The 25336-nt window shown below is 43.8% G+C and overlaps 1 protein-coding gene and 1 long non-coding RNA gene across 3 annotated transcripts in view; one reads left to right on the top strand and one right to left on the bottom strand.

Annotated features, from left to right (window-relative positions):
* The window catches only part of LOC135296385 (gamma-aminobutyric acid receptor subunit rho-2), a 34298-nt gene that overhangs the window by 3205 nt on the left and 5757 nt on the right, over window positions 1-25336 (top strand). The window contains exons 2-8 of one of the 2 annotated variants that reach the window (XM_064412637.1): window positions 5127-5233; window positions 12959-13026; window positions 16677-16900; window positions 20272-20354; window positions 21567-21707; window positions 21966-22118; window positions 22734-22930. In XM_064412637.1, the coding sequence (XP_064268707.1) occupies window positions 5127-5233; window positions 12959-13026; window positions 16677-16900; window positions 20272-20354; window positions 21567-21707; window positions 21966-22118; window positions 22734-22930 (973 nt within the window). The remainder of the gene's footprint in view (window positions 1-5126; window positions 5234-12958; window positions 13027-16676; window positions 16901-20271; window positions 20355-21566; window positions 21708-21965; window positions 22119-22733; window positions 22931-25336) is intronic. The other variant, XM_064412638.1, reaches the window with a different exon arrangement.
* The window catches only part of LOC135296389 (uncharacterized), a 44657-nt gene continuing 33533 nt past the window's right edge, over window positions 14213-25336 (bottom strand). The window contains exons 2-3 of the long non-coding RNA XR_010358454.1: window positions 19359-19409; window positions 14213-17480 (exon numbers count right to left, since the gene is read on the bottom strand). This is a non-coding gene — a long non-coding RNA (uncharacterized LOC135296389). The remainder of the gene's footprint in view (window positions 17481-19358; window positions 19410-25336) is intronic.

The raw sequence follows: 25336 nt of genomic DNA, 5'->3' as shown, positions 1-25336 counted from the left end.
ATAGCTGGGATTTTCCAGAGAGCTGTGTACACAGTTTGGGCTCGTGCTGCCAGGGCAGGGCAGACTTGCTGAGGGTAGTACTGGCTGTACAGTGTATGTAGCTGTGCTTGCATCTTCCTCAGAGCATCAGCCTTATCCCAAGTGCCAAGCAAGTGCTGCTGGAATGTCCAGCACTGAGTTTTTGAGATGGTTTTAGGTACTTTTCAGTAGTTCAGCAGTGGCTGCCTCTAAGAAATGGTAAACAAATGCTGGCAATCCTGCTAGATTATCCAGCTGGACAGAATTTCCAAAAGGCAAAAAGAAACTCTGAAAATTAGTGATTTTTAAAATATTTACTGCTCTATAAAAATTGCTGATAATGCTTCTGGTAATGTTTATTGCTCAGCATAAATTGAGAACTCAGGAGACATTTACCATCTCTGTTGGGCCAGTGAATGCCATGTTTCCAGTGACCTGTGCCCACCCTACTCTGAGTCTGCCTGTTCCTCTCTCCTACCAGCCATGTGAAGCCTCATGCTTCAACAGCAGAAAATCTGCCTTTGATAGAGAAGTGGTTTTGGCCTATTCTTAGCTAAAGACTTCTTGCCAAGGTTTTTGGAAGTGGTCAATCCTTTGGAGAATCTCATTAGAGATGCCATTTTCAGGGCATGCTACATGCCAGCTTTAGGTTGGGACCCAGAAGCAGCAGGCAGTCACCAGGACACAGCAGCACAAGGCTCAGCACACAAACTTTTTCCAAACAGAATTCCACTGGAGCCAGCAGTCTGGTGATCCCTGCTGAAACTGCTGCTGCTGGCAGCGACTTCCCTCTGTTGCCTTGTGGAGCTGCATTTTTTCCCCATTTTTCAGCTGGATACTACAGACACATCCTCTAGTCTGCGGTACCTCCCAGCCCTCACAGATCCTCTTTGCTCTATGGGCGGTTTCTCAAGAAATTTGGAGTTTGTTAGTGATTCAGTGATTGAAATGTGATAGTCTTTTTTACAGGTGTATGGCTAGCCTGGGGCTTGAGTCCAGGGCACTGCTGATGCAGGGTTTGATGTCTACTGAAATCCTTTTCCCAACATTGCATCATCAGCCGGGGCCAAAGAACAATGCGAAAAAAAACCCAGGGAGACAATAAGACAGCAGTGATTGTGCATACCCTTTGAGTTTGTGTTCATCCTTTTCCAGAGTCAGATTTAGTTTTTCTAGAAATCTGGCAAGGAAAGCCACTTTCCTTTCCTTCCTGCTCCCAGCATAAACCCACAGATGAGTAAGTGTGAAGCATGTTACATCCAGAGGTAGGGCAACAGCGTACCTCTTCCCTGAGACTCTGGAAGCAATAGAGACTGGTGTGGTCACCCAACCCAAGACAGATCTGTCTTGTGGAGATGCCAGGCCTTCCTGGGCAGCTGGGGCTCCTGAAGCACTTGAATTGGTGGCCCTGACAGGCATTGGAAAGAGACTTCACCAAAATCGAGGATCTTGATGTTCCCAGTTTGTCAGAAATTTCTCTAACCATATCTGATCCCATATGATCCATGCATATTACGATTAAAGATACGTACATAACACAGTGGTGATAATAAATAAGGGATTCTCATCTAGGAGTGAGCTAATCCTTATGGCAGTCATAAACTGTTCTTGTACCTTCTCTTTTCAGTTTAGCTTCTAGGGTTTTGTGTTGCAGCAGACACTTGCTTTGCTGGTTAGAAAAACAGGAGGCCTTGTACCTTCCTTGGTGCTGGTGCTGGGTGTGCATCTCCTCCAGCTTGCTGTGGCTGCTACACAAAGTGAATGATGCCTTCACCTCATGCATTTTGGGATTTCTTCCCCCACAGGGAATATGTTGAAGAGTTGTAAGATTTTCACTTAAAATGTAGAAATACTTCTCTGCATCCCAATATGTAATTGGAACCATGGCCCCATGATCATGGGACCATCTTGTGATGAAAATCCATCCTGAATTCTCCAGGGGAAGGTGCAGAAACTTGCCAGACTCTGGCTGCCAACAGCTGTGCCATGCTCAGGATGGAGACCACGTTTCTCTCAGGCTCACCACTTAGCCATTGCCTCGTGCCCTACAGCACGAGGACTGTTTCCAATCTGAAAGTTCTTCATTTTGCTTTTTGCTCTGGAAAGGTCTGAATGTCTGCATAGACACCTGCTCTTTTGTGAATCCTGATGATCTGTTATCTGTAATTTCTCATGCCATCAAGAATTAATTCTCTTTGATATATTGGGCAATAGAAAAAGCATCTGTTTTGTGCAATTGAGACAATTTTGAGTAAAAGTGACTGAAAAGGAAAATAGATTTTAAAAACTAGGGCAATAATACAGAAGCCTTTACAGAATCTCAATGAGCTATCTGTCACCCCTTCTCTCCTCTTTAAACAGAAACAATTCTTCACAGAAGTCAGATTTTTCAAATTTATGCCCCTTGAATGAAATATAAACTGCAATAAAATTATATATGAAAAACATGGCAAAAAAAGACAAAGGGAGATGGATGGATTTAAATGAATAGTGGTGAATTGCAGAGAATGCATAAAGCTGAAAGAAACCCTGACAAATCTATAATCAGAAATGCTAAAGACCATAAGTACATCAGGGAGGATTTATGAGATACTGGTGATCAGATTGTCAGTAAAGGCACCCTGTGGGCAGCAGCGTTCAGAGCACCCTGCAGCTCCACATGAGCACTGGCAGCTGGTGTCACCTTTGCTGCAGGTAATGAGATGCTCCCTATGCCAAACAGCAGTGGGGCTGGCATGGGGTACTGCCAGAGAGGGGCAGAAGATGTCAAATGATGACAGCTGATGTCAAATGCTATTATAAAGAATTTTTTTTCTAACAAACTTGGTCTAGAGTTGGATTAAACAGACAAAAGTAGTAATAAATTTTAAAGGCTGTGTAGACTTCCTGTCATTAAAAATATTTCAATACAAAAACACTGTAAATGGATTAAATTGATTAAAAAGGAACTGTCAGAGCTCTTTCTGTAAAATCTGAATTGGCCGTCATAATACCTGAAGGATTGGGCACGAACTGATGATTAAATGATGGTTATTACATGCAACCCCTGGCTCAGAATGTGCCTAAAAAATCTCTTTTCTTCCGAAGACAGTATCCGTGTCCCCAGCCAGCCCTCTAAACCTCTGCAGCCACAGACTGCTTTCAGCAGCTCTCCTGTGTGCTCTTTACTGTTTGATGATTTTTAAATAATTGATCAAAATGTAGCATTTCAGTGAGGCTGAGCCATTGATTTACAAGATAATACTGCCAGGTTTTTCCATACTAATTCTTGTACAATACAATCCAATGTTTTATTGGATTTTTTATTAGATTTTTTTACCCCCTTCATTGAGGAAAGATACTTGATTGAACATTCCCCGGTACTTTGGCTTTTCCCTAATAATTAAAGTCAAGCAGACACAGGAAGATCCCTTTTCCACACCTCCAGCTATTCGGGCACAGAGGCCGTGCAGCGGATGGTGAAGTGGAGTGCTTTGGCAGCAGCCCTAACTTTGCAGCAAAACAAAGCTTCCCCCCTGCAGCAAGCAGTTAAAAGGCAAGCTTTTGCCTCCAACCATTCCCATTAATGGTTGTGCTTGGTTTTACACCCCTGCTTTTAGGTAACCATAGTGCAGCCTTGTCGGGAGGGCGCTTGCTCCAGCTGGCTCTTTCTCAGAGCCAGCAGGGAGAGAAGCTCTGGCATCCCAAGCGAAACAGGAGCCCAAAATAACCTGAGGGAGATCCAACTCTTCCTAAGTACCATGTCCCCTGGGGTACAAGGGGTTATATTCCTTCAAAACAGCTATTTGATACAAGTATTTTTAAATTCTGTTGCTTCCTTTTCATCTCCTTGTAGTAAGGAACTGGGTTATTGATGTTAGCAGCAGCTACCAACACCCTTTAGGTTTCATCATTTCTTTCTTGATCTGAGTGCTCTGATGGGAAATTATACTTCTGATTTCTGATTTGTGATTTATGCTCACTTTGGCTCATACTTATTGTGCTTAATATTTTAATGAGGCTAAGAACATCCCTTTCTATACCCACATTTATGAATGGGGTGATTGTTTTGTGGGTTCTGAATTCTTGACCAAGACTTTAAGCCTAAGTAGTCTCTATTTTTCCTCCAAGATTTTTGTTCTTTATTTTCAGTCATATTTTTTCCATACAGGAAAAGGAACCTCAACTTTTTATATAAAGTTCTTTGTATTTATCATAATTATTTTTAATAAGTTACTGGAAACCACAAACTAATTGCAGCAGTACTTACAACATTGTCAGCTCTTATGTCCAGAGCAAAGGGATTGAGGAACCTTAATGTTCCAAATCTTCCACTCACACCACTGCAGAACAATCAGGGATGCTGATCTGGATTTTCTTCCAGAAGTGCATGCAATTTGTTTGTCTGCTGGTTAGTTATCCCCTTATGGGATTTTACTGACTACCTTGCACATTTCTCAGGGGTTTGTTGTCATCCTTGTTCCACTGTTATCATACAATATCTCAAGTAAAAAGTTAGAAATTTTCCTACCTTAATGTTCAGAAAAGTGAGGGACTGAAGGCTTCATTAGATAAAACTCCTCTCTTCCTGCTGTTGTGGGGAGGAGGGGGTGGTTTTGTTGTTGCTGAAAGCCAGAAGACCCTCTGTCCACACAAATGGCTGGCAATTAATTGGTGAAGTTAACGGGGCAGTTTCCAAGTAGTGTATGACATTGCGTGACCAGCACTGAAAAGAGCTTTTTCATGACAATGTTGCCTTGGTACCTGGCCAAATCCCAGCCAGGTAACGTGGGGCACCCAGCTGCTTCCACTGCTGCGGCATTCACTGCATCCAGCTCTCCTGAGAGATGCTGTGCTCTGTGCCCCCCTGGGAGCCGGGGTGTCTGGGGCAGAGGGAGAAACATGTCCTTGGAGGGGTCAGAGGAAGCAGGGCTGCCTGTGGGGCACAAAGGTCTGAGTTGATGCTGTGGAAAGGCAGCTCTGTGTCTATGTTTTGGTGCTGGCAGTCTCCCCACAGTCCCTGGGACTGTGCCTGCAAAGCTGCTGCTCCCGCGGCTCTGAAACTGGGCTGGCAGTTGTGGCACTTGGGCACAGAGACATTGGAGCAATGCTATTGCTGTCTTTTGCAGTCACATCTTGAAGAGGAATCGTGACTTGACCAAAGCCTGGAAAGGAAAGACAGAGCAGCTTCTCAGAGTCGACGAACACGACTTCACCATGCGGCCGGCCTTTGGAGGTGAGCATAAAATGTTTCTCTTTATTCCGTTCTAATCTAATTAAGATCAATCTAATTATCCAATTAACAATGTAATTAAAAACCAAGCAAACAAACCTCTGTCTAGATGCATCAGTGTGAAGGGAAAAGGCTTGGTGCCAGTTCAGAGAGGCCTCATGCTCATCCTCCTTGCCCTCTGTGTTCTGTACATTTCCTACATTCCTTCCTGCTGCTGCAGTTGGCTCTGTTTTTGGCTGGCACTGCCCAGAGTTCAGGATGGACCCTCCCAGTAAGTGTTTCACTCTGTTGAGAAGAGGAACAAGTTGCAGGTTTTAATATTCACCTATGGTTGTGAAGTTGCAATGAGCTTTTCAGCTGATGTGATTAAACTGAAAGTAAAGAACTCATTGGGTGAATCGCAGCCCACCATTACTAGGAGAAAGGGGAATACTTTTGCCCAGAAAAATATCTTGTCTCAAACTCTTATAAGCAAATAAAAGAGTGGGAGGGGAGACCTCTGTCAACTTCACTTCTGCCTTTGGTCACACCCAGTTACAGGAATGTGCTTGCCTGACCTTTCTAGACTCACTGCTGCAGAGATAAGAGGGTACCTGAACAAAGCCTGCTGGAATACCAGTATGGCAATCCCTCTTCTGATTACATCAATAATCAAATCCTTCCAGAGCTAAGGGCAGAGTTTTCTGTAGTTTGCACTGAGTGACTAATGCCATTTAGGGTGAAGGGCTACCTCACCCTGCCCAGTGGGACACAGTGTTGTGCCCTTTGCACCTGGTCCATAGAACAGAGCTTCTCAGACCTGCCCTTTCCTGGTGTGGCTCAAAAGATGTTTCTTGCCCCTCAGTGCAGGTATGCTGTTCTGAGAGCACAGTGCTGAGCCCTGCTCACAATTTATAGATCTATTTTCAAACTCCAGAGTTCAAAACCTGTCATAACCAGTGTTTCCTGCTCCTGCAATGTTATTTACCAGCAAGTTGTAGTCCAACCTCAATATTGGAGGTAACCTTTTTCTAATCAGCGTTAACTTGGTCTGCTACTTCTAGGGTTGAAGAGTTTGCCTTAAATTGCCCTCTGGGTGGAGCATAGGCAGATCTCCTTGGGGCTGGTGGGAACACACTGAGCCCTGGGTGCAGCTGGGGCTCAGGGATGAGGTCTGGGAGCTGGCTCTGGAGGCACTGGGATTCTTTATGAATCAGCTGTAAAAGTGTAAATTCACCAAAGTGCACATGCCTCCTTAAATCCCAGGTATGCCCTCCCCTGCTATAAGATTACTATAAGATTAGAGGATGCTGTCTTAGGTTTTCTGATCCTTTTTTTTTTTCTTTTTTTTCTTTTTTTTTAAGCCAACCTCAATTTTTGGAGCTTGGCTGTTGACTTTTGAGTTCCTCATACAGACAAACTGAACATTCTGATCTGTCCTCTGCATCTGATCTGTCCTCTGGACAAAAGACCTGCTGTTCTGATGGGTGGGATGATAGAGCTTCTCTGGGAGGACATTTGGACTCCCTACCTTGACTGAGTTGGAGACAGCTGGGGAGCCATGGTGATTTTTTAACTTGTTGCCCCCTAACTGGATGTATGTCTGGGCATCATGCCTGTTTTGGGGGAAAGCTGCAGGGTTTGTTCTGTTGTGCTGATGGTTTGGCACCCAGTGGACCCACTGCACAGTATTTCTGGAATACAGAATATTTCTGGAAACAGATCTGAATTAAACTATTTTCATCAGTGTTGCAGGGTCCTCGAAGAACACATTTGAGCACAGGTCACACCAAACAGACACATGTAATTACACAGACACTCTTCTAGTGTTAATGGGAACTGCATTTTAATCTCTCTTTTGCCTTGTTTTCCCATGCTACCTCCTATCACGGCATCAAGATCATTCTAGAGCCAAAATTTGGAATAACATTTATAAAACTGAGAAATACCCTAAGAGCCTTTGCTGAGAAGATTCCTTTTTTTATAAAGGAGAAACATTATGCGTTTTTAAAATTTTTGCTTAAGACCTCCTTAACTTGCAGAGATTCTTGGGACAAAGGTGTGGTATTAGCAAAGTTGTAGTGACATTGCATGTGATGAGGAGCAAAGCATGGACACAGCTTTGTTGAGGCTGCAGCCTTGGAAAGCCCTGAGATAAAGCACAGAGAAAGCAGGTGCTACAGGTTCTTGCTCAGCTGCAGAATTGCACAGTGTATTTTTAGCAAACATAAAGGAAAGGGAGCAAAAGTCTGGCAAGAGGTGATCCTCATAGTTTTGTCTGTGATATTATTCGTCAGGCAGTCACAGTGATTTGCCATGCACCATGAGTCCTTCCAGCTTCTGGCTGTGGCAGTGCCAGTCAAACTGATGTGGTCTGACCTGGGGAGGATAAAAAGGCTTTTGTACTGCTGAAGTGGAGAAGAGGAGCCTGTGGGATACACGTGACTGTAACTGGTCACTGTCCTAAGACCCTCTCTGGTCTAATTGAGATTCCAGCTCTATGGCATTGCATCGGGCCTGTGATATTACCTTGCAGGTGGGAAAGGCACCTCACTTCTGGATTAAAACAATACTATAAGTAAATGGTGAGTGGCCCTAAGACTAAAAGAAACCCAGTGCTGTTGATGGTTCCCAAGTTTGGTGGCCCAGCCTACAATTCCACCTTTAGCTAAAGAGGGGACGGAGTATGAGGTGTTTTATGGTGGCCACAGTGACACTTGGTGGTCTGCAGAGGACAGCCAGCAAGCTGCCAGCCCAACACAGCTGTGACCACTGGGCAGAGCAGGCTGGGGTGGTGCAAGGTGAAATGGAAAAAATCCCAATGTTAGAGAAAGGTGAAGGGTTTTTCAAGAAAAAGTATCTTTGTAAAGAGCAAGTGAGCAAACAAATGTTGTGTAAGTTGTGTTATTCACAGCCCAGTAAGCACGGCTCTCTTGCCTGCCCTCAGCCCATTAGAGACAGGCAATAGGGTACAGAGGCAATGACAAAGTTTTTTGCTTTGATGATGGTCAAAGAGCATCCATAAGCTAAAAGAGACTGCAGGGTTTTTGACCCTTAGGGAGTTATCTCCATGTCAGTGACCTTGTTCTAGGTAGCAGATGTTCAGGTATTATTTACTATTATTAATATTTAAAGATTATGTAAATGTTTGTTTTGCTGCCTTCCTTAAACACCCATTTTGAGCATTTCATTTATGACATCTCATATTTTACAGCGAGCCTGTGAATAAGCAGCTTTAGTTGATACTTAAAATAGCCGTATCTTCTTTATTGAGGACCAGCCTAATGCTTTACTTTTATTATATTTGCTCACAGCCGAGTAGCCTAACGTCAGCTGGTCCTTGCTGCCCTTTCTGGGCAGTGCTTTTGCCAGGGTGGATGAAGAGTGGGGTGAATAAAGCACGAGCACTGCACTGAGTGTTAGTGACAAGGGCTGGAATAGAGCTTGCTTCTCTGCTGATGAGTGAGACGCAGAGGGACGAAGCCCTGCAGTCATGAGGAGGGTGATGAGCATGTCCTGGTGCTGCCTGCCTGGGAGCTGCTCACACCTAAGAGGTCCCACAGTGGTTTGCAGTCTCTCTGGGTGTGCACGAGATACCTGTCAGTGAAGAAAACTCAAACCCACTCATTTCTACATGTTTTTATCTCGAGGCCTTCATCTGCCTCCCTCCTGCAAAGATGAGTGGACATTGTCTCAGAGAGAAACAACAAGCCTTTGAAAGCACTGCCAAAGAGAGAAATTAAAGAGATGTCACAAAGCTTTAGTCTCAGAGGTGGAGTGGGAAACTGACTCCAGGCATCATGGCAGCACACTCTTCCCTCTCTTCCAAAGTCTGCTCCAGTGCTCAGAAATAAAAACCACGCTTGTGCCCAGTTCTGACTGGGGACTGACTCACACTTTGAGCTTTCATGCTGCTCACTGGGTGGTGGTTTTTGGTGTGGAGACACACTGGGATGTAACAGGCTTTAATGTTGGACTCCTTCTGAAGTCATTCCTGCATGGGACTTGTGGAAGCCTCCTGGGTTCCCTGGAGAGGTTAATCCAAGGCCAGACATCCCATTCAATCTGGGGCAGAGTTTGGTACTCAAACTGGAGTTTTTGCAGTATGAAACAAGCCACAGAGTCTTCTTTGTGTCAGAACCAACCCAAAATTCCATTAATTTGGCAGATACTTTTCAGAGACTCTAAAGTGTGATCTGAAAAACTCTGCTGGATTGCAGGCTCTGAGCAAAGCAGCACTGCTTCCTTTTATCAGCTGTATCCCCAGCTTTCACATGGATCCATTTCTCTTTCTGTCCAGCAGTGAGCATCCTAGAGAGGAGCCTGAGCTTTGAGTTCTCTCCAGTGTTAACGTGTTCAATTCTTTTGTTGCTTATAATTCTCTAGGATGATCCTTCTTTATTTCCTCTTTCTGAAGAAAATGTGAATATTGATAAAATATTGTTTATGACAAAGAAAGCCTGGTTGATGAGGTCTTTTTTGCATCTAATGCTGTAACCAAAGTTAATTGTTCTGTCTACCAGTTCAGTTTGTCATATACCATCTGATCTGTTCTTGTTCTCTCACATTCACACCCTCACCATACTCTGCTCCCTCTCAATACAGAGGGTTTTTTTCTTTTTGCTCATCCCTAGTGGCATTTGATGAGGAATTTGGTCAAACACCCTGAGTTCTCTGTCGTTCAACTGTTCAGTTGCCAGAGGGACAGGATTAAAAGGCTAGCAGTTCCTAATTGACTCCATGGGTTAGTGAGATCAAAGCTCTCCTGACATTTCTCTCTGGGTGATCAACAGCCATTTAATTCAATGGCATGTGCTGCAGCCAACATGACCTTCAAGGAAACCCAGGGTTTGTTTCTGTGGTTTAAAGAGGTCATTTCTAGACAGGGCTTCTGCTTTGCTTCAGAAGCTGCAGGCACTTCAATGTTGTTTGCGTCAGGTACCTCTACAAAACTGCATCTTAACTTGCTTGATGTTTTGTAGAGTGATGGCAGAGTGAATATGCAATTATCATTATCACTTATGCTCATTGCCAAGAGCAGGACTTGGTGGTCGTTTGGTTCCTGTTGCTACCTCACAAGCAACTTTTGCACTGTCCTTTCACACACCCTTCCCTGCTCAGTCCATTTCTTGTCTAAACATCCTCCAAAGTGTCTTTGTGTCTCAGCGAATCCTCATTTGCTTTTCTGTGCTCTCTCATTGCCTCAGCCTCAGGTGCTGAGTGAGGAGCAGGGAGAAGGAAAAAGCAGTGATTACTTCTGCTGATTGTAGTAGGAGTTTGCCCAAGAGTAAATATTTCTGCTGATAAATTGGTTTTACAGACTCATATTTACATTTTTGTATTAAGCACTAAACATTTGAGTCCAATGTTCAAATAATTTCTCCCTCTTTCTATTACAATAACTCTTTTATCATCCCAGAAATTTGTGAATAACTGGAGAAAAGACATCTTATCCAGCTTTGGACCTCTTCTCTCAAGAACTTTCCAGACCATACAGTTTAACGTGGAACACCCTTTATTTTGGATTTAATAAAGCTTGTGTCAGCTCCAGACTGAACCTTAGGCTTTGTCCTTGCAATGAGATAACTGCTGGTTATTGAGTGTTTGATGCAGGAACATGAACAAAGAAAAGAACATGGTATTTTATTTTCAAGGGCAGAGAGGGAAGGAATAGGAGAGTGGGACAGATATCAGTTTGCCAGTGTTCTTATGTTTATGGGTTTGGGTTTTAGTTGTTTGCTGTTGTTTTTTGGGTTTTTTTAAATCTGTGATTAGTGCTCAGTGAAGCATAGAAATCACAGTAAACAGACTTTGTGTGGGGGTTGATTTCCTAAATCAAGGCTAAATTAAGGATTCATACACAGAGAATGCAGTCTCTGCAGTCTGGAAGTTGTGGGGGGCATGTGCTGGGCACACAGCCCTCAGCTTGAGCTGCTCCTCTGTTGATTGTACTGCACATCAAAGTGTCTCTCGTCACCACAGATACAGTGCTTTTTGCTACCTTGTTAGGTACCAACAAACCAAATCATGTTTTACTGAGCAAGAGAAATTCACAGAAAAATTCTTTCTATCCATTGCAAATGATTGCTTGCAATTTTTTTTAAGTATGCAGTGTGTCTGAATGTGACCTGTAGGTGTTTGTAAGATCTGGGAGTCGCCTCAAAGTGCTGTTTTAGCCATGTTTGAGCTTCACTGCTGGGAGCAACAGCCACTTAAACTGGAATTGGTGGTTCTGAGGAGCCTGGTCCTGCTCCACAGGGCTTGTTCAAGGTGCCTGCTCCCAGCACTGCTGCTGACAAACACCATGGGCAAAACAAGCTGGAGCTGTGCACGTGGGAAGGGGACAGTGCCACCATCAGTGTGCTCTGCTGTAATCAGATGAGGCTGGCTTATCAAAGCCCTGGCAAACCTGCACTGGGGCTGGTCACAGCTTGTCTCATGGGCATGGGCATCAGCCTTTCCCTGCTGAGGCTGAGGTGCTGCCTCTTTCTCCTCCAGCAGAGGCAAACATAACCTGTGTTGAAAAGCCCTGAGGATGTGTGGGAGTGTGTACATGCTGCTGCAGGTACAGGAGCACGATGGACAGCAGCTTGCTGCTCTCTCAGCAACATTTCTGCTCTCTGGTTAGACTTGTGGTGTATTCAGAGCTTTGATGTGGTCTCAAGAAAGATGCTGCTCCAGCTAAATGCATGCACACAGCAGGTCCTGCTGTTTGTGGCACTGCAAACATGGGTCTGAGTCCACAAAGGGATTGTGGTGCACCTCACATATTATCTGACTGCTAATCAGGTTCAAAATCTAGGAGCTAAAAGTCTTTGCAAATCTTCAGGAGGCCCACTGTGGTCCTTAGAAAATTAAATTCTGCTGGACAAGTCTCAGGCATGTCTGCAGAGCTTCTGCTTCCTTTGGCATGGTGTGTCTCACTGACAGTGCCCGGGCTGGAGGCACAGGGTCATCAGTGTGAGCCCTGTGAGTCCCAGTGCCACACACTGGGAGCACCAGGCAACACTGGATCCACCTGGGCTGCTCCCCAGCTGTTCCTGCTGGGTCATGCTTGCTGTGCTTGTCTCAGTAGGCACTTATCAGCAGAATTTGGGAAAAGTTGCATGAAGGCACGCTATGGGGATCTTGAGCAGGTCCTGGTCATTAATGAGCAGCAGTCTGCAGTGAATTTTTGATACAGGGTTTCTAGTAAGAGAGGAGTGTGCATTTATTATGGGATGTTTTCTGCTTATTTGCTCTTTGTGAGCTCTCTGATTGCTGGTTTTAAAACTACTGTGGAAAACTAGCAGTATCAGTGGTGAGTAATATGAATCAAGGTGGTGATGGGCTCTTGAGAGATTAATGTGATTGATAAAAAAGGGGAAACCTCCCAGGAAGAGCTCATTGCTTGCCATGTCTTCATCTCAGTCCCCTGTCCTTGGGGCTAAATTTGTTCATAAAGGCCTACAATTTAAGATGGGATGGCTCAGTTCTTAAAAACATAGGCAAATGTTTCATCCAAGCTCTGGACTACCTGGCAAAGTGTCAACATTGCAGCATATGCCAAGGGGAAGATAATTCAGTGTTTCAAAAGGGCCCTTACATGGTTATTCACTAACTCATTCCCCAGCCCCTTCCTGAAGAACCATTGACAGAAATGTACAACATAAGCTCAGAAATGTTTGCATGTCACCTTAGGAGTGCTAATTAAATGCAGATGATATGAAAGAACATTTATTTACATATCTAAATCTCATTCTCTTTCAGGCCCTGCGATTCCTGTTGGGGTGGATGTGCAAGTTGAAAGCTTGGACAGTATTTCTGAGGTTGACATGGTACGTAATCCTCTTCTAAGCTTCAGTTAATTCTAGTCATAAAAGGACCTTCTGACTTGAAACCTGTGGGCTTGTAATCACTGGTCAGATGACAGAAATAGCAGCATCTCCGAAATTCAAAAAGGGTGATAATCAGAACCAAAGACTTGATAAAACCAGATGATCAAAGTCTTACCTCTCTACCTCCACATAAAGATGAAAAGCGTGAAGAGAAAAGGGACCTTGAATGGGAGAGTAATCAGTGCTGTGAAAGATCTATCACAACTAAAAATATAAGCAGCTGCATATGAAGGTTTGAAGCTATATGGTAAAATATAGCTGTGCTTGCTGCAGGAGTTTTCTTCCTTAGGGAACCATTCAATTCACATGAGTGTCACACACGTTTTACTGTTTGGTTTGGGGTTGTTTCATGGGTTTTTTATTTATTTTTAATTGTAGGAAATGGAATAAAAACACTTGAAAGAGAAGTGGAAAGGGGAACATAGAGGAAAAGAGGAAGCTTCTGAGGTCCTTCCTCTTTCTGCCTTTTCCTCCCTGTTCTTGTGCACCTTTTGTGGTCTAGACAAAACATAAAGACAAAGGAAGAGTTTTAGATTGAGTGTTTTTTAATATGGTGCAATTACATCTTCATGCCATTTTGGAGGTGGTGGTTTAGATGACCTTTAAAGGTCTTTTCCAACACAAAATATTCTATGTTCTGTGATTAAAACCACGCAGCTTGCCTGCCTGGATATTGAAAGAGAGGGTTTGGGGCTATGCATGCAGTGAGGTGTGTGGGAGGGGAATGGCTGCCAGGAGAAGAGCTGGGGCTCTAATATATCAAGACAATGTTAGAGCATAAAGAGGCCTAATTAGTGCAAGTAAATAACTCACAGTGCTTTCTGTCAGGATGCAATGAAAATCTTGCCTGTCAGAAGTCCTGGAGGTCAGTTCTCTCCCTTGGCTGTCAATAGCTCCTATTTTCCCAGCTCATGACAAGTACTTTTCTGCAGCAGTTGCTGACATATATTTGGGGTGGAACAATGTTCTCCCAGTTGAGTTATGTTGGTGTGTTCTTCCAACAGACTGTCCCAGCTTGGGTGTTTGCAGGGAGGAGAGTGGGCAGCAAGCTCTCTGCATGGCCAGGAGACTGGGGCTGGCTGTGCCTGCAGCAGGGTGCCCTCCTTGGCTCCTCATTGCAGGCAGGGCAGAGCTGCAGGCAGGGCTTGTTTCAAGCTGCTCTGAAGTGGCCTTGAAAATCAGGTGCCCTGGGCTGGGCAGGCCTTACCTGTCACTGCTTGAGGAGGTACCTGGTGCCCCAAAGAAAGACCAGACTGAAGCATCACCAGCCCCAACCCACTGTATCTGCAAGGCTGTGCATGACAGTGAGAGCAGCCAGGGGCTGTTTAAAGGCATGTGGGTTTAAAACTGGTGCCTGTCTGGTTGGTGTGGATGGGCTGCTGCTGTGTGCAGTAGCAGGACATGCTCTTGAGGCTGCCTGGAGCTTGGAACAAACATGAAATAGGCTGCCAAAATTGAGGTGCTTGTGTAGACTCATTGGCTGTGCCTCTGGCATGTACTATCATTCTCCCAATTTGCTGTAAAACCTTGTTTTCCGAGGGACTTTCCTATTTGTTGGTGCTGAAATAAACCCCTTTTCTTGCTTGTAAATAGTGTGTGTGCTGGTTAGAAAGGAACAAGCAGTCAGCACACTGCCTCTTTTGAATCATGTCATGGCAAAGCCTCCTTAAGCTGGATTTCATACTTAGAAGGTGTTGTCAGCTGCCACTTTGTGTTGGCAGCATTTGGTGCACCGTGTTGGCCGCTGGAGAGAGAGAAGAGTTGGCCATTGCAGGGGCCGCTGTGTTGGCTCTTTGGAGACAGAAAGGGGCTGAAGGTGAAAGATGAGAAGCTCCAGTCTTTTAGGACAGGGAGAGGGGTGGAAAGCAGTAAGTTCCCTCTTGTGTTGTGCCTTCAGACAGTCTCTTCTCCCTCCTCTACAGTGGTTGTAAGCAATGCTGAGGGTGCCTGCCTGGTCCCCGTTCCCCTGTGCTCTGATGATGGAGCTGCCCAGAGGCATTTTGCAGCCACAGCCTCAGGCTGCCTGGCTGTCCTGGTTTTGCCTGGATAGAGCCAATTTTCTTCTTAGTAGCTGGTACAGTGCTATGTTTTGGATTTAGTCTGAGAATGATACTGATAACACAGTGCTTTTGTTGTGGCTCAGCAGTGCTTACCCTGAGTCAAGGACTTTCCAGTGTCTCCTGCTCTGCTCCTGAGGAGGGGCACAAGAAGCCAGGAGGGAGCACGGCCAGGACAGCTGACCTGAACTGGCCAAAGGGATATTCCACACTACAGAACATCTTGCCCAGTGTATAAATGTGGGGAGTTGGCTGGGAGGGGTGGATCACTGCTGGAGGACATGCTGGGCATCTGTCAGCAACTACATTGTGCATCGCTTGTTTCTCTGGAGTTTTGCCTCTCTATATCTTTTCATCTTCCTTTCATTATTCTTCTTATTACTATTTATTTCAATTTCTAAACTGTTTTTATCTCAACACAGCTTCTTCTAAGTCTACTCCCCATAAGATTGGCTGGAGGTGGTGGGAGAGAGGAATGAGCAAGTGTCTGTGTTGTACTGAGGTGCTGGCTGGAGTTGAACATGAGAATGGTCCTCCTCTCCTGCAGCCCCATGTCCCTCTATCTCATGTCATGGCCAGGCAACTGGAAACCCTAAATTGCCAGGTTCTTCTTTATTCCTTTTCTGACTTCTACCATAACTTGCACTGACTCCTAAGAAACCAGAAGTTGTGCCTCTTCCTTGGTTCCCTTTTTCCCAGCTCTAGTCAAACTGATGAGCTTGATGTCCAGCCCCCGAGGCTGATTCTTCTAGCTGGGATGCAACCTAAGCTCTGCCAGTGGCAGTAGTTGCTGGAAGTGTTTCTTTGGGACTGTAGATGTAAGGGGAAGGTGGCCAGTGTCCAGTAGGGAACAGGAGCTGGCAGCATCCCTGGGATAAGCAGTGAGGGAGCCTGGGACCAGTCTGATAAGGTGGGGACTTGCAGGTGGGTGAGCAGAAGTGTCCCCCTGGCCAGTCTCTGCCATGGTCAGAGAGGTCTGTGCTGGGCAGCAAGGTGAGGTCTGGCACCAGAGCCTTCTCTGACAAATTAATGAAAAACCTACTGGAAATGCATGGCTGTTGTGAGACAGCCCTTTGAAGCAGAGAGTTAGGGTAACTGGTTGTCACTGTGTCCTGGTTTAGTACTTTTGGGGATAAATTGCTTAGTGTTTAGCCTGACCATTGAACTAACTTTCAGGTTTTCCTCTTGATCATCATACTGCTACCATAGTCCTCTAAGATAATTTTGCCAGAATTGAAGAATCATTTCTGCATAGCGTTGCTTCTCTTGGGGCATGTTTATATCCTGTTTGGGACTGAACATTACTGGGTACTGTAATAAAGTCATTATTAGGCTATGCTTTGTTTTGGTTGAAATTATTTTGTTGGGAAAATCTACTGACAGAGAACATTGACCTAGGAAAGAATCAGGAGTTGAGAGTGGAGAGATCTCATCTATCAGGTGGGAGTGAGTTTTCTTTCTGGTGTGCCCTAGTTGTAGAGCGCAGCACTGACAGAACTCTCTTCCTTTATTGTTCTCTTCCCTATTTTGAAGGATTTCACTATGACCTTGTACTTAAGGCACTACTGGAAGGATGAGCGTCTCTCGTTTCCCAGCACCAACAACAAGAGCATGACCTTTGATGGCAGGCTGGTGAAGAAGATCTGGGTGCCTGATGTCTTCTTTGTGCATTCCAAGAGGTCCTTCATTCATGACACCACCACGGACAACATCATGCTGCGAGTGTTCCCCGATGGGCATGTCCTCTACAGCATGAGGTAACAGAGCAGCCCTGCTTCCCCTGAGCATCCCCGGGGCTTTGCTCCCAGTTTTGCTCTAGGCTTGACTTTGGTGATCATCAGGATTGCTACTGCCAATCCTGCTACTCTCACTGCTGATGCAGAGCCCTGTTTTCAGATTAACAGGGACAAAAAAGTGTGTCCAGTACAAAATGCTTTGCAGGAAACTCTGAGAAACCATGCTGTGGGCAGTAACAGGGTAATCTCCTCCTGGGGAAGCATGCCCCCAACTCTTTGCAGTCAGTGGAGGGCTTAGTCAAGCAGCAATGTTCATCCCAGGGTCAGTGTGTGATTAAACTGGAAGCTGCTGAAATACCAGATGGTGACCTCTATAATTATCCTATTTTCCTTCTTGTTTGTCTAGAATTTTTTTCAGTTGTTCTGCTTTCCTGTTGATGTAAATGTTTAGGTTTCTTGAAGCTGAAATGGCAATATTAAAGGCATCCTGGTTTTCTAGTAGATTTGTTGGCTGGAAGAATCCTGAGGGATGCCTGTCATGACCTGGAGGGTTATCCATCCTGCGGGTGTACACGGATCGTGACTGTGGGTTTCCAGGATTCTGTAATGCACAAGGACATGGAGGCTTAATCCTCTAAACTTCTCTACCTTTTTACAGATTATCAAAAATACCACAAAAATCACCTCTAGCAAGCAAACTACCCCAAAATCACCACTGGCAACTACACCCATGATTAATAAAGTGACTGTATATCCATATCACTCTATTGCAAATTGCTGTCAGCAATCAGTAATCTAGCATCTACCAATCATGTGTCAACAGCCAATTATGAACTAGGGTATTTCCTGTTACAGGTTACTTTATATTGGTGGAGCAGCTCATCCACAATATGCCCTCAGGTACACTTGGGACAGGTTGCTTGTGTGGGTGCACAGAAGTGGTATCAAGTGATACCACCATCAAGTGATCCAGATCATCCAACAGATGGAAGGACAAACTGAAACAGCCTCCAAAGTGGGCTCAGAGGGGACCAGTGAGACAACAGTGTCTCATTTCAGAGATGCTCTGAGTCACAGGGTGTGGAGTCAGCCAGGAGTCCTTGGTGGAGTCCAAGAGCTGGTAGAAAGTTCATGCGCTGAATTCAACCTTATAAGGAGCACAAAAGTGTGTGCTGCATGGAAAGGTCTCAGAGGACGGCTTCATTTTGGATACAAATTATGGCATCCTTATACCCAGAGAGTTAAGAGGGTGCAGGATGCCACCACTTTGAAGAGGCAATAGATGCTGGTAATTTTCATTTTTCACCTGTAACGGCCAATAGATAATGATGTTTTCTGTTCTCTCAGACCCTTTTTTATTTTCAAGATAATTTCCCACCTTTTCTTACAATAAAATGCTTGTTAAAGCACCTTTTTTTGGCAGTTATTGATGGTATTTCAGGATGTCTCCAGTTTCTAGGTACCCTATCTGCATGTCAAAGAGACCAGCTGTGCTTCTCAAGGATTTGTCTTGTTCCCAAGATGGCAAGCCTTTCTCTGTCCATATTTTTCATCTGACAGTTTTTTGCTCAGTAGTTTCCCCTTCTAACCAGCCCACCTTTATGACTGCTCACATCAGCTTCCCAGCAGATTTAATTTCCTTCAGAAAAATGAAAAAAAGAGAAGCAGAGAAAAACACACTGCCAGAGGAGAAAAGCTCAAGAGCCCAAAAAAATGGAAATTTCCCCAGGACAGAAAACATTTTCTGTGTTTACAGTGACCTTTAAATATTTTGTAGCTAAGGATTTCTGTTCTAGGATCTTTCTGGAACTTATTTGCTTTAGCTATGGTAAAATGATTTTCAAAAACTTTGAAAGGTTTTCTATTAAGTTTGCTTCTGTGGTCTGTTGAGGAGGTGATGTGACTTTCTGATGTTACCCACAAGAGAGAAGCCTGTGAGTTAACCACAGCCGATTGCACAATTGTTAAATTGATAATTTGATACGTAAAATCCAAGGAGAAAGAAAATCTCCATGGCATTTGGGCCTGGTGGTGTTTAGAACACTCAGAACAGTATCCAGCTGAAAAAGCATGGGTGTCCAGTGGTGCTGGGAATGTCCTCAGATATCTTGAGATGTCTGCATGGGGTTGGCAGTGCACTGGGGAACATTTCATTCTTGTTTTGGCCTTGGGCTTTCAAAACCACCTGCACTCTAATTGAGGAATATCATACTGATGAGCCAAGGTTCTGCTCTGCCCCTGACTAACAAACTGTTATTGACCACAGGTTGTGCCACAGTACAGGTGATGCTGGAGAAAGAAAATAACACAATTTAATAAGACTGAGTTATACAATGCTTAAATGCTACACACAGTTAGGGGAGGCCATCATTGGGGATGTGCTCCATACCTTCTGGAGCACATCCCCAAAACCTTCTTTAAATTTTGCTCATATGGTGAGATTTTGCTGTAGTTTGTAGTCAAAATGAACAGCATGTACCTTCCAGGGATGATGAGCGTGTAGGTCAGGGTAGGATTTGGATCACAATCCCTGGAACAGAGGAAAAGTCCTTTATCAACATCTGCAATGCATCTAGAAAATGGTCACAACCAACGTATGTTGGTCTCTGAAACGATGAGTCACAGCTGATTTGCCCCTCCTAAATCGGGAGCTCCACTGCAAATCCGTCTGCAAGAGAAAGTTCACTGACCCACTGGAAAATTTCTTATGTAACATTGTGCACAACTGGACTAGTTTAAAAACTGGAGCTGTGATTGCTGCAGCTTTTTAGCTAAGATAAGAACTTAACCAAATCTCTCTTGCTGAAAACCAGCTGCACTCATTTTACAACCCCTGCACCCATTTTACAACCCCTGCCACAGAAAAACACCCCTCACATTAAAAGGGTTTACCGAGATGTAGGAAACTGCTTTTGCCTTAATAATATATGCACTGAAGGAATTTTTTTGCTTGCAATAAAGATGGTCATATTCCTCAGGCTTGGGTCATTTTGGGGGTGACTTTGGAGGAAACTGAGCAGTGAGGAAAATATGGAAACTTTAATTAAACTGCACCTAAGGGAATATTCAAATGTAAGTCTTGAAGTTGCTTTACATTGCAGTCTTGTAGACAAATAGTTGGATATAAAACACAGTGGTAATATCTCTACTGACATTAGTATAACAGTAACATCCAAAATAGAGCTTTAGTTCCTTGATATTGAAATTGCATTTTTGGAGTTTCTGTGTATAATCCATCTAGCTTGAACATGTAGAATAAATAGGCATTTTCCTGTGGATTTTTTTGCAGACATGATGCAATATTTCTGGCTGAAAAGCTGCAGAATTATCTGTGATAATATTCTCTCGATTGCTCCTCATAGAAACCAGCTTTTCTCATTTTTGATTTCTAGGGTCACAGTGACAGCAATGTGCAACATGGACTTCAGCCACTTCCCCCTGGACTCTCAGACATGTTCTCTGGAGCTGGAAAGCTGTACGTTTGATCCGTGTTTCTAGTTAGATGTTCTCTATGGCTGGCTGCACAAACATTTCACTGAACACGTTGCAGAATACTGTCTATTTTAGAGCCTGAAATAATAATTTATCAGAGTTACTAAGAGTCCTGTTGACTCAGCATTATTGCATATCTAGTCCTTGTGCTGCAAGACAAACATCCTATGACATAATCCTGATCTACAAACACTGTGATCTGGGCTCAGCTTCTTTGGTGGAGAAAGCAATGTGAACAGTAGAATTTTTTTGTAGATTTTCTCCAGTGTATGGCAACACTAATATCTGGTTGTTTTGAGGTCCTCCCAGTTATTTATCTGAATTTTCCTCTGCAAAAAACAGAATCAGAGGATAATTTTCACTGACCTTGAGGTCAGGTGCTCCAATACCCTTTGAGAGCAGGGAGTTCTTAATGATGGGCTGCTTGGAGCTGTGTCCATTTGGGTTTTGAGCAAGGTAATTCAGGTTCCACAACGTGCAACAGCTCAAATATTTGACAGCTCTGATCCTGAAAATGTTTCCTTTTATCTGCTTGAGAACAATCCTTTGCTGAGACTTGCAGCCTTTGCCTCTTGTCTTTTCATTCTCCATTTTGTCAGGCCATCTGCGAAAAGGCTTCTGCCACCTTCTCCACAAGGGTCAGCAGTGCAGCAGCTGGACCCCACCACAGACTGCTCTTCTCCCAGCTGAACAAGCCCTGTTTCCCCAACCTCCTGTCCCTAAGCCGTGTGCTCCTGTCCCTGATGATCTTGATAACCCTCTTCTCATTTCCCATCCCTGTTACTTAGTGAACAATAGGTTTTTCATTTATAGTTTTAACATATTTCTTTTGCTTCTCATCTGTCCCTTTTGCTTTTATCATTCTAAGATAGTTTGAAGTGTCCACACTTCCTCCTTCCTCTAAATTAAGGTGTTTTACCCATGATTATTTCCTGAGCTATTATCTCTTTTTAGTCTGTGATGTTCAGAAGAGTACCATTCTAACTGTCATTAATGCAAAGTAAAAAGAGGATTTGTTTTCTTGAATCCAGAGTTTTGTTGTTGTCATGGTATATTATATGACAAGATCTTTTGAGCTCCTTTGTTGTTGGCAAACTTATTTGTGGCATTAGTTCATGCCAAAGACTGGATGTATTAACTTTTATTGAACCGCTAAGCTAAAGTCTCATCACATTGTATTTCTTCTTTCCCTAAGATGCTTACACTGATGAAGACCTGATGCTGTATTGGAAAAATGGAAATGAATCTCTGAAAACTGATGAAAAAATTTCTTTGTCTCAGTTTTTGATACAAAAATTCCACACCACATCAAGACTGGCTTTCTACAGTAGCACAGGTATTGAGCTTTTCTAATGTCATACATGTATGTTAATACATGTTAATAATGTATGTTAATACAGTTAATACTGTATTCACTGCTTTTGAGGGGGGTCTTGGGATGATGTCATTGAAGTATAGTCTCCACAGTCTGTTTGAAAACTCAGTTTCTTGTTTTACTAGTCTTAGAAATAAAAGAACCAAAGAAAGGTCTTGTCTCTCTGTGCCTGCTGTCCAGGCTGTTCTCCCTGATTCTGGCTTTCCTCCTCTCTCAAAGGCTGGTACAATCGCCTCTATATAAACTTCACGTTACGCCGACACATCTTCTTCTTCCTGCTCCAAACCTACTTCCCTGCCACTCTCATGGTCATGCTGTCCTGGGTGTCCTTCTGGATCGACCGACGAGCAGTTCCTGCCAGGGTTTCTTTGGGTGAGAACCACTGCAACAAGCCATGGCTGAGTGAAAAGCTTTGAATGTGAAGGCTTTGGCAGGAAAGGGAACTGTTCCTTTTGATGGTTGAAGACATTGTGCAAGCAAATGATGGTTTTATCTGGTGATTAATACAATGAATAACTTGCACTTTAAGTCCTTCATCATTTAGCAATCTTCCTCACTTACATGTAGCTCAGGACAGAGAGTGGTGTGGTCTTAAAAATGAAGCTGCAACACAGAATGGTACAGCTAGAAAACAAGAGTCCTTGTCACCACTAGTCTTAGCAGACCTGATCTTAGGATTAGGTGTGTAAAAATATGTTTTAATAGCATTGTGTTTAAACCCTGCAGTTTAAGAAGGGAGTTAAATGCTGTTTCTTAAATGCAAAATGTTGACTGCTTCATTGCTCCTCAAAATTCAACCCATTGTGAGCACAAAAATGTAGGCAGGGGAACAATTCTGCATTAGCAGAAGAGACACTTTACACATATTTGTCTCATACTGAATATCTTTCAGAGCATCATGTAGGCCATAATTTCTGTTTTTGTAGAGACAAAATCCCTTATGGACTGTATCAATCAATAACATTTCTTTCTCTTGGTTCTTTCCAGGGATAACCACTGTGCTGACCATGTCCACGATCATCACTGGGGTGAATGCCTCCATGCCTCGTGTTTCCTACATCAAAGCAGTGGACATTTACCTGTGGGTCAGTTTTGTGTTTGTCTTCCTCTCGGTGCTGGAATACGCAGCTGTGAATTACCTGACAACGGTGCAAGAGCGGAAGGAGAGGAAGCTGCGGGAGAGGGTGAGAAACACTTTTGTCATCCACTTATTCATTTTTTTTTTCCCTTACAGCTGATCTGGTCTTTCTATTGACTGTCTGTTAATGGGAAAACATTGACAACCATGTGTGTAATTGGGTCTGTTTAGACCACTTCACCTCAGGCTGAATTGCTAACACAGAAAAACAGGATTGGATCTTATGGATCTTCGTAGAAACATCAGAGTAGAGAGTGTGATCTGAACTGGGAAAGAGTGCAACCTGGAAATGTGAGGGAATGGCAGGAGGGGAAAGTATAAAATCTGATACTTCACTGCAGCTGCCACAATTCTTGTTTAATAAACTAAAGGTCTTATTTGGTGCGAATTAGTTTCCTTCCTCTATAGGCAGCATTATTCTGGAAACTGGATTTAACAGATGTAATAGTGGAGGTGTTCCCCATCACCCAGCACAAACAACAGTCAGTCTGTGTTTGTACTTCTTAATGTGCTATAAAAGGTCTTATCCTGCATCCCTGGAGTGTTTCAAGACCTGATACCTCCTGACCATATTGGCCCTGCTATGAGCAGGACATAGGACTGGAGATGCCCTGAAGTCCTTTCCTGCCTGAGGTGTCTTACAGACCTCTAAGCCCTTCTTTGTGCTTAACAAAACACCATTGCCTTTTGAGCACTAAGGATTGGAACTAAATTTTTTCAGTCACTGGTTTTTTTGGTCACAGTTTTTCAGTTTTTTTCATTTCTTTGTGCTCAGTTTTTTCTATACACCCAGGACACCACCATATTTTACAGTTTCTTTCTTCCTGCTGGGAACTCACCACAGTAGTCTACTGGTAATACGTAACCTACTATCTTTGACTCCTGGAGAAATTTGTATAACCTTGTTGGAAATGCCAATGCAGACGTCATCTTTAATACAATTTAAGCTATTTCCCTCTATGAACAACTCTTTTGGCTTTGCATGTCCTTCTCTTTCCCTTCCTTTTCTCCCTATGACTTTCTTGAAGAACAGCACAAGCCCCATAACAGCCCAGCACCTTTCTCAGTTGGCACACTGTAAAAAATGTAATTAGATAAATTAAAAAAAACAGTTGGATAAATTTACCAGACTTCTGGGGTGAAATTTTACCCGTCTTCAAGGCCTTCTCAACAGCATTATGATTCTGGAAAGCTGCTTGAGCAGCTTCTGAGTATCTTAATTTATCTACGGCCCTCCTAGGCCCTCCCTGGGGCCCAGCAGTTCTCTGCAACCCAAGGCAGAGATGCTCTGTGCAAGCACAGTGACTCCAGTGAGTCTGACTTGCTGCATGTGAGCAGTGGTCTGTGGCATTTTAGCCAGCCCTCCTCAGGCATCCCATATCCAAAGAATATGGTGTCTTGGCAGGTCATGGGAAGTAACAAGAAATATCCTTGCTAAGTTTGACTTGCCTAGAACAAACCTTTTTATATTTTTTTTAAGATGAAAAATCTTCTTTATTTTTAACTCTACTGGATGGATGAAATGGACTTAAGAGGGTTTGTTAATTTGCTGCTAATTTTTCTGGAATGTTTTGCCACATCCAGTGATGGTGTAGCTTGTTATTTATATCATAAATCTGACCTTTATTGAGTCTTGTGCATTGAATTCTATATTCAGCAAATGCCTTTATACTCCACAAGGGAAAATATTGTACCCAGTCTTCAACATGTGACCACATTATTCTTCAGTAGGGGAAATGGGAACAGAGATAATAAATAGTATTATTTGAAGAAGAAGCATTATTTGAGACATTTCTCACAGTAACTGTAGATCTTGTCAGCCAATGCTGCTCTCCTATGAAAGACCCCAAAAGTTTTAGTATGAACATGTAAGGCTGCCAGAAGAGAGCTCTATGTTATGTCTACAGTAAGAAAGTAAATGTGCCAGGGACAAAGACATGCAGCATCTAAAACTAAACCATCTCCCCCTGAAGATCACAGGAGCTGCTGGGAAATGCCTGTGGCAAAAGGTCTGTGGCCCCATGCTTATTCCCAGCCCATACCTGGGAACTTTTCAGTGCTTGCTGGGCTGAGAGAGGCCAGAGACCTTTCTGACACTTTAATGGTACTGTCAGCTGCATTCCCATGTCCAAGGAGGCTCTTTGACAGTCTTTGAATTATTATTGCAGACACAGGCTAAAAGTCCTGCCGGATGAAATTACCTGTATGCACCTCTGTGTGTACGTGTCCATGCGAGGTTGAGAGTAATTTTAGGCTCTGTGGAGGTGGGTTTCTAACACGTCAGGCTCTCTTGTCATCAAATGTGCATGAAGCCATGGGAACTCTAATTGGACCTGGGGGCTGACAGTAGATCTGCAGAATTGCTTTCTCTGCTGAGTCCTGCAGCAATGAGCTTTTATTGTAGCTGCTGTCCCTCGCATGCAGCCACCATCGCCTGGACCTGTCAGTTCAT

The sequence above is a fragment of the Passer domesticus genome, chromosome 3 (genome assembly GCF_036417665.1).
Source record: "Passer domesticus isolate bPasDom1 chromosome 3, bPasDom1.hap1, whole genome shotgun sequence".
Lineage (NCBI taxonomy): Eukaryota > Metazoa > Chordata > Aves > Passeriformes > Passeridae > Passer > Passer domesticus.
Note: the sequence above shows the minus strand (reverse complement) of the source record. Positions and strands in the feature narration are given on the sequence as shown.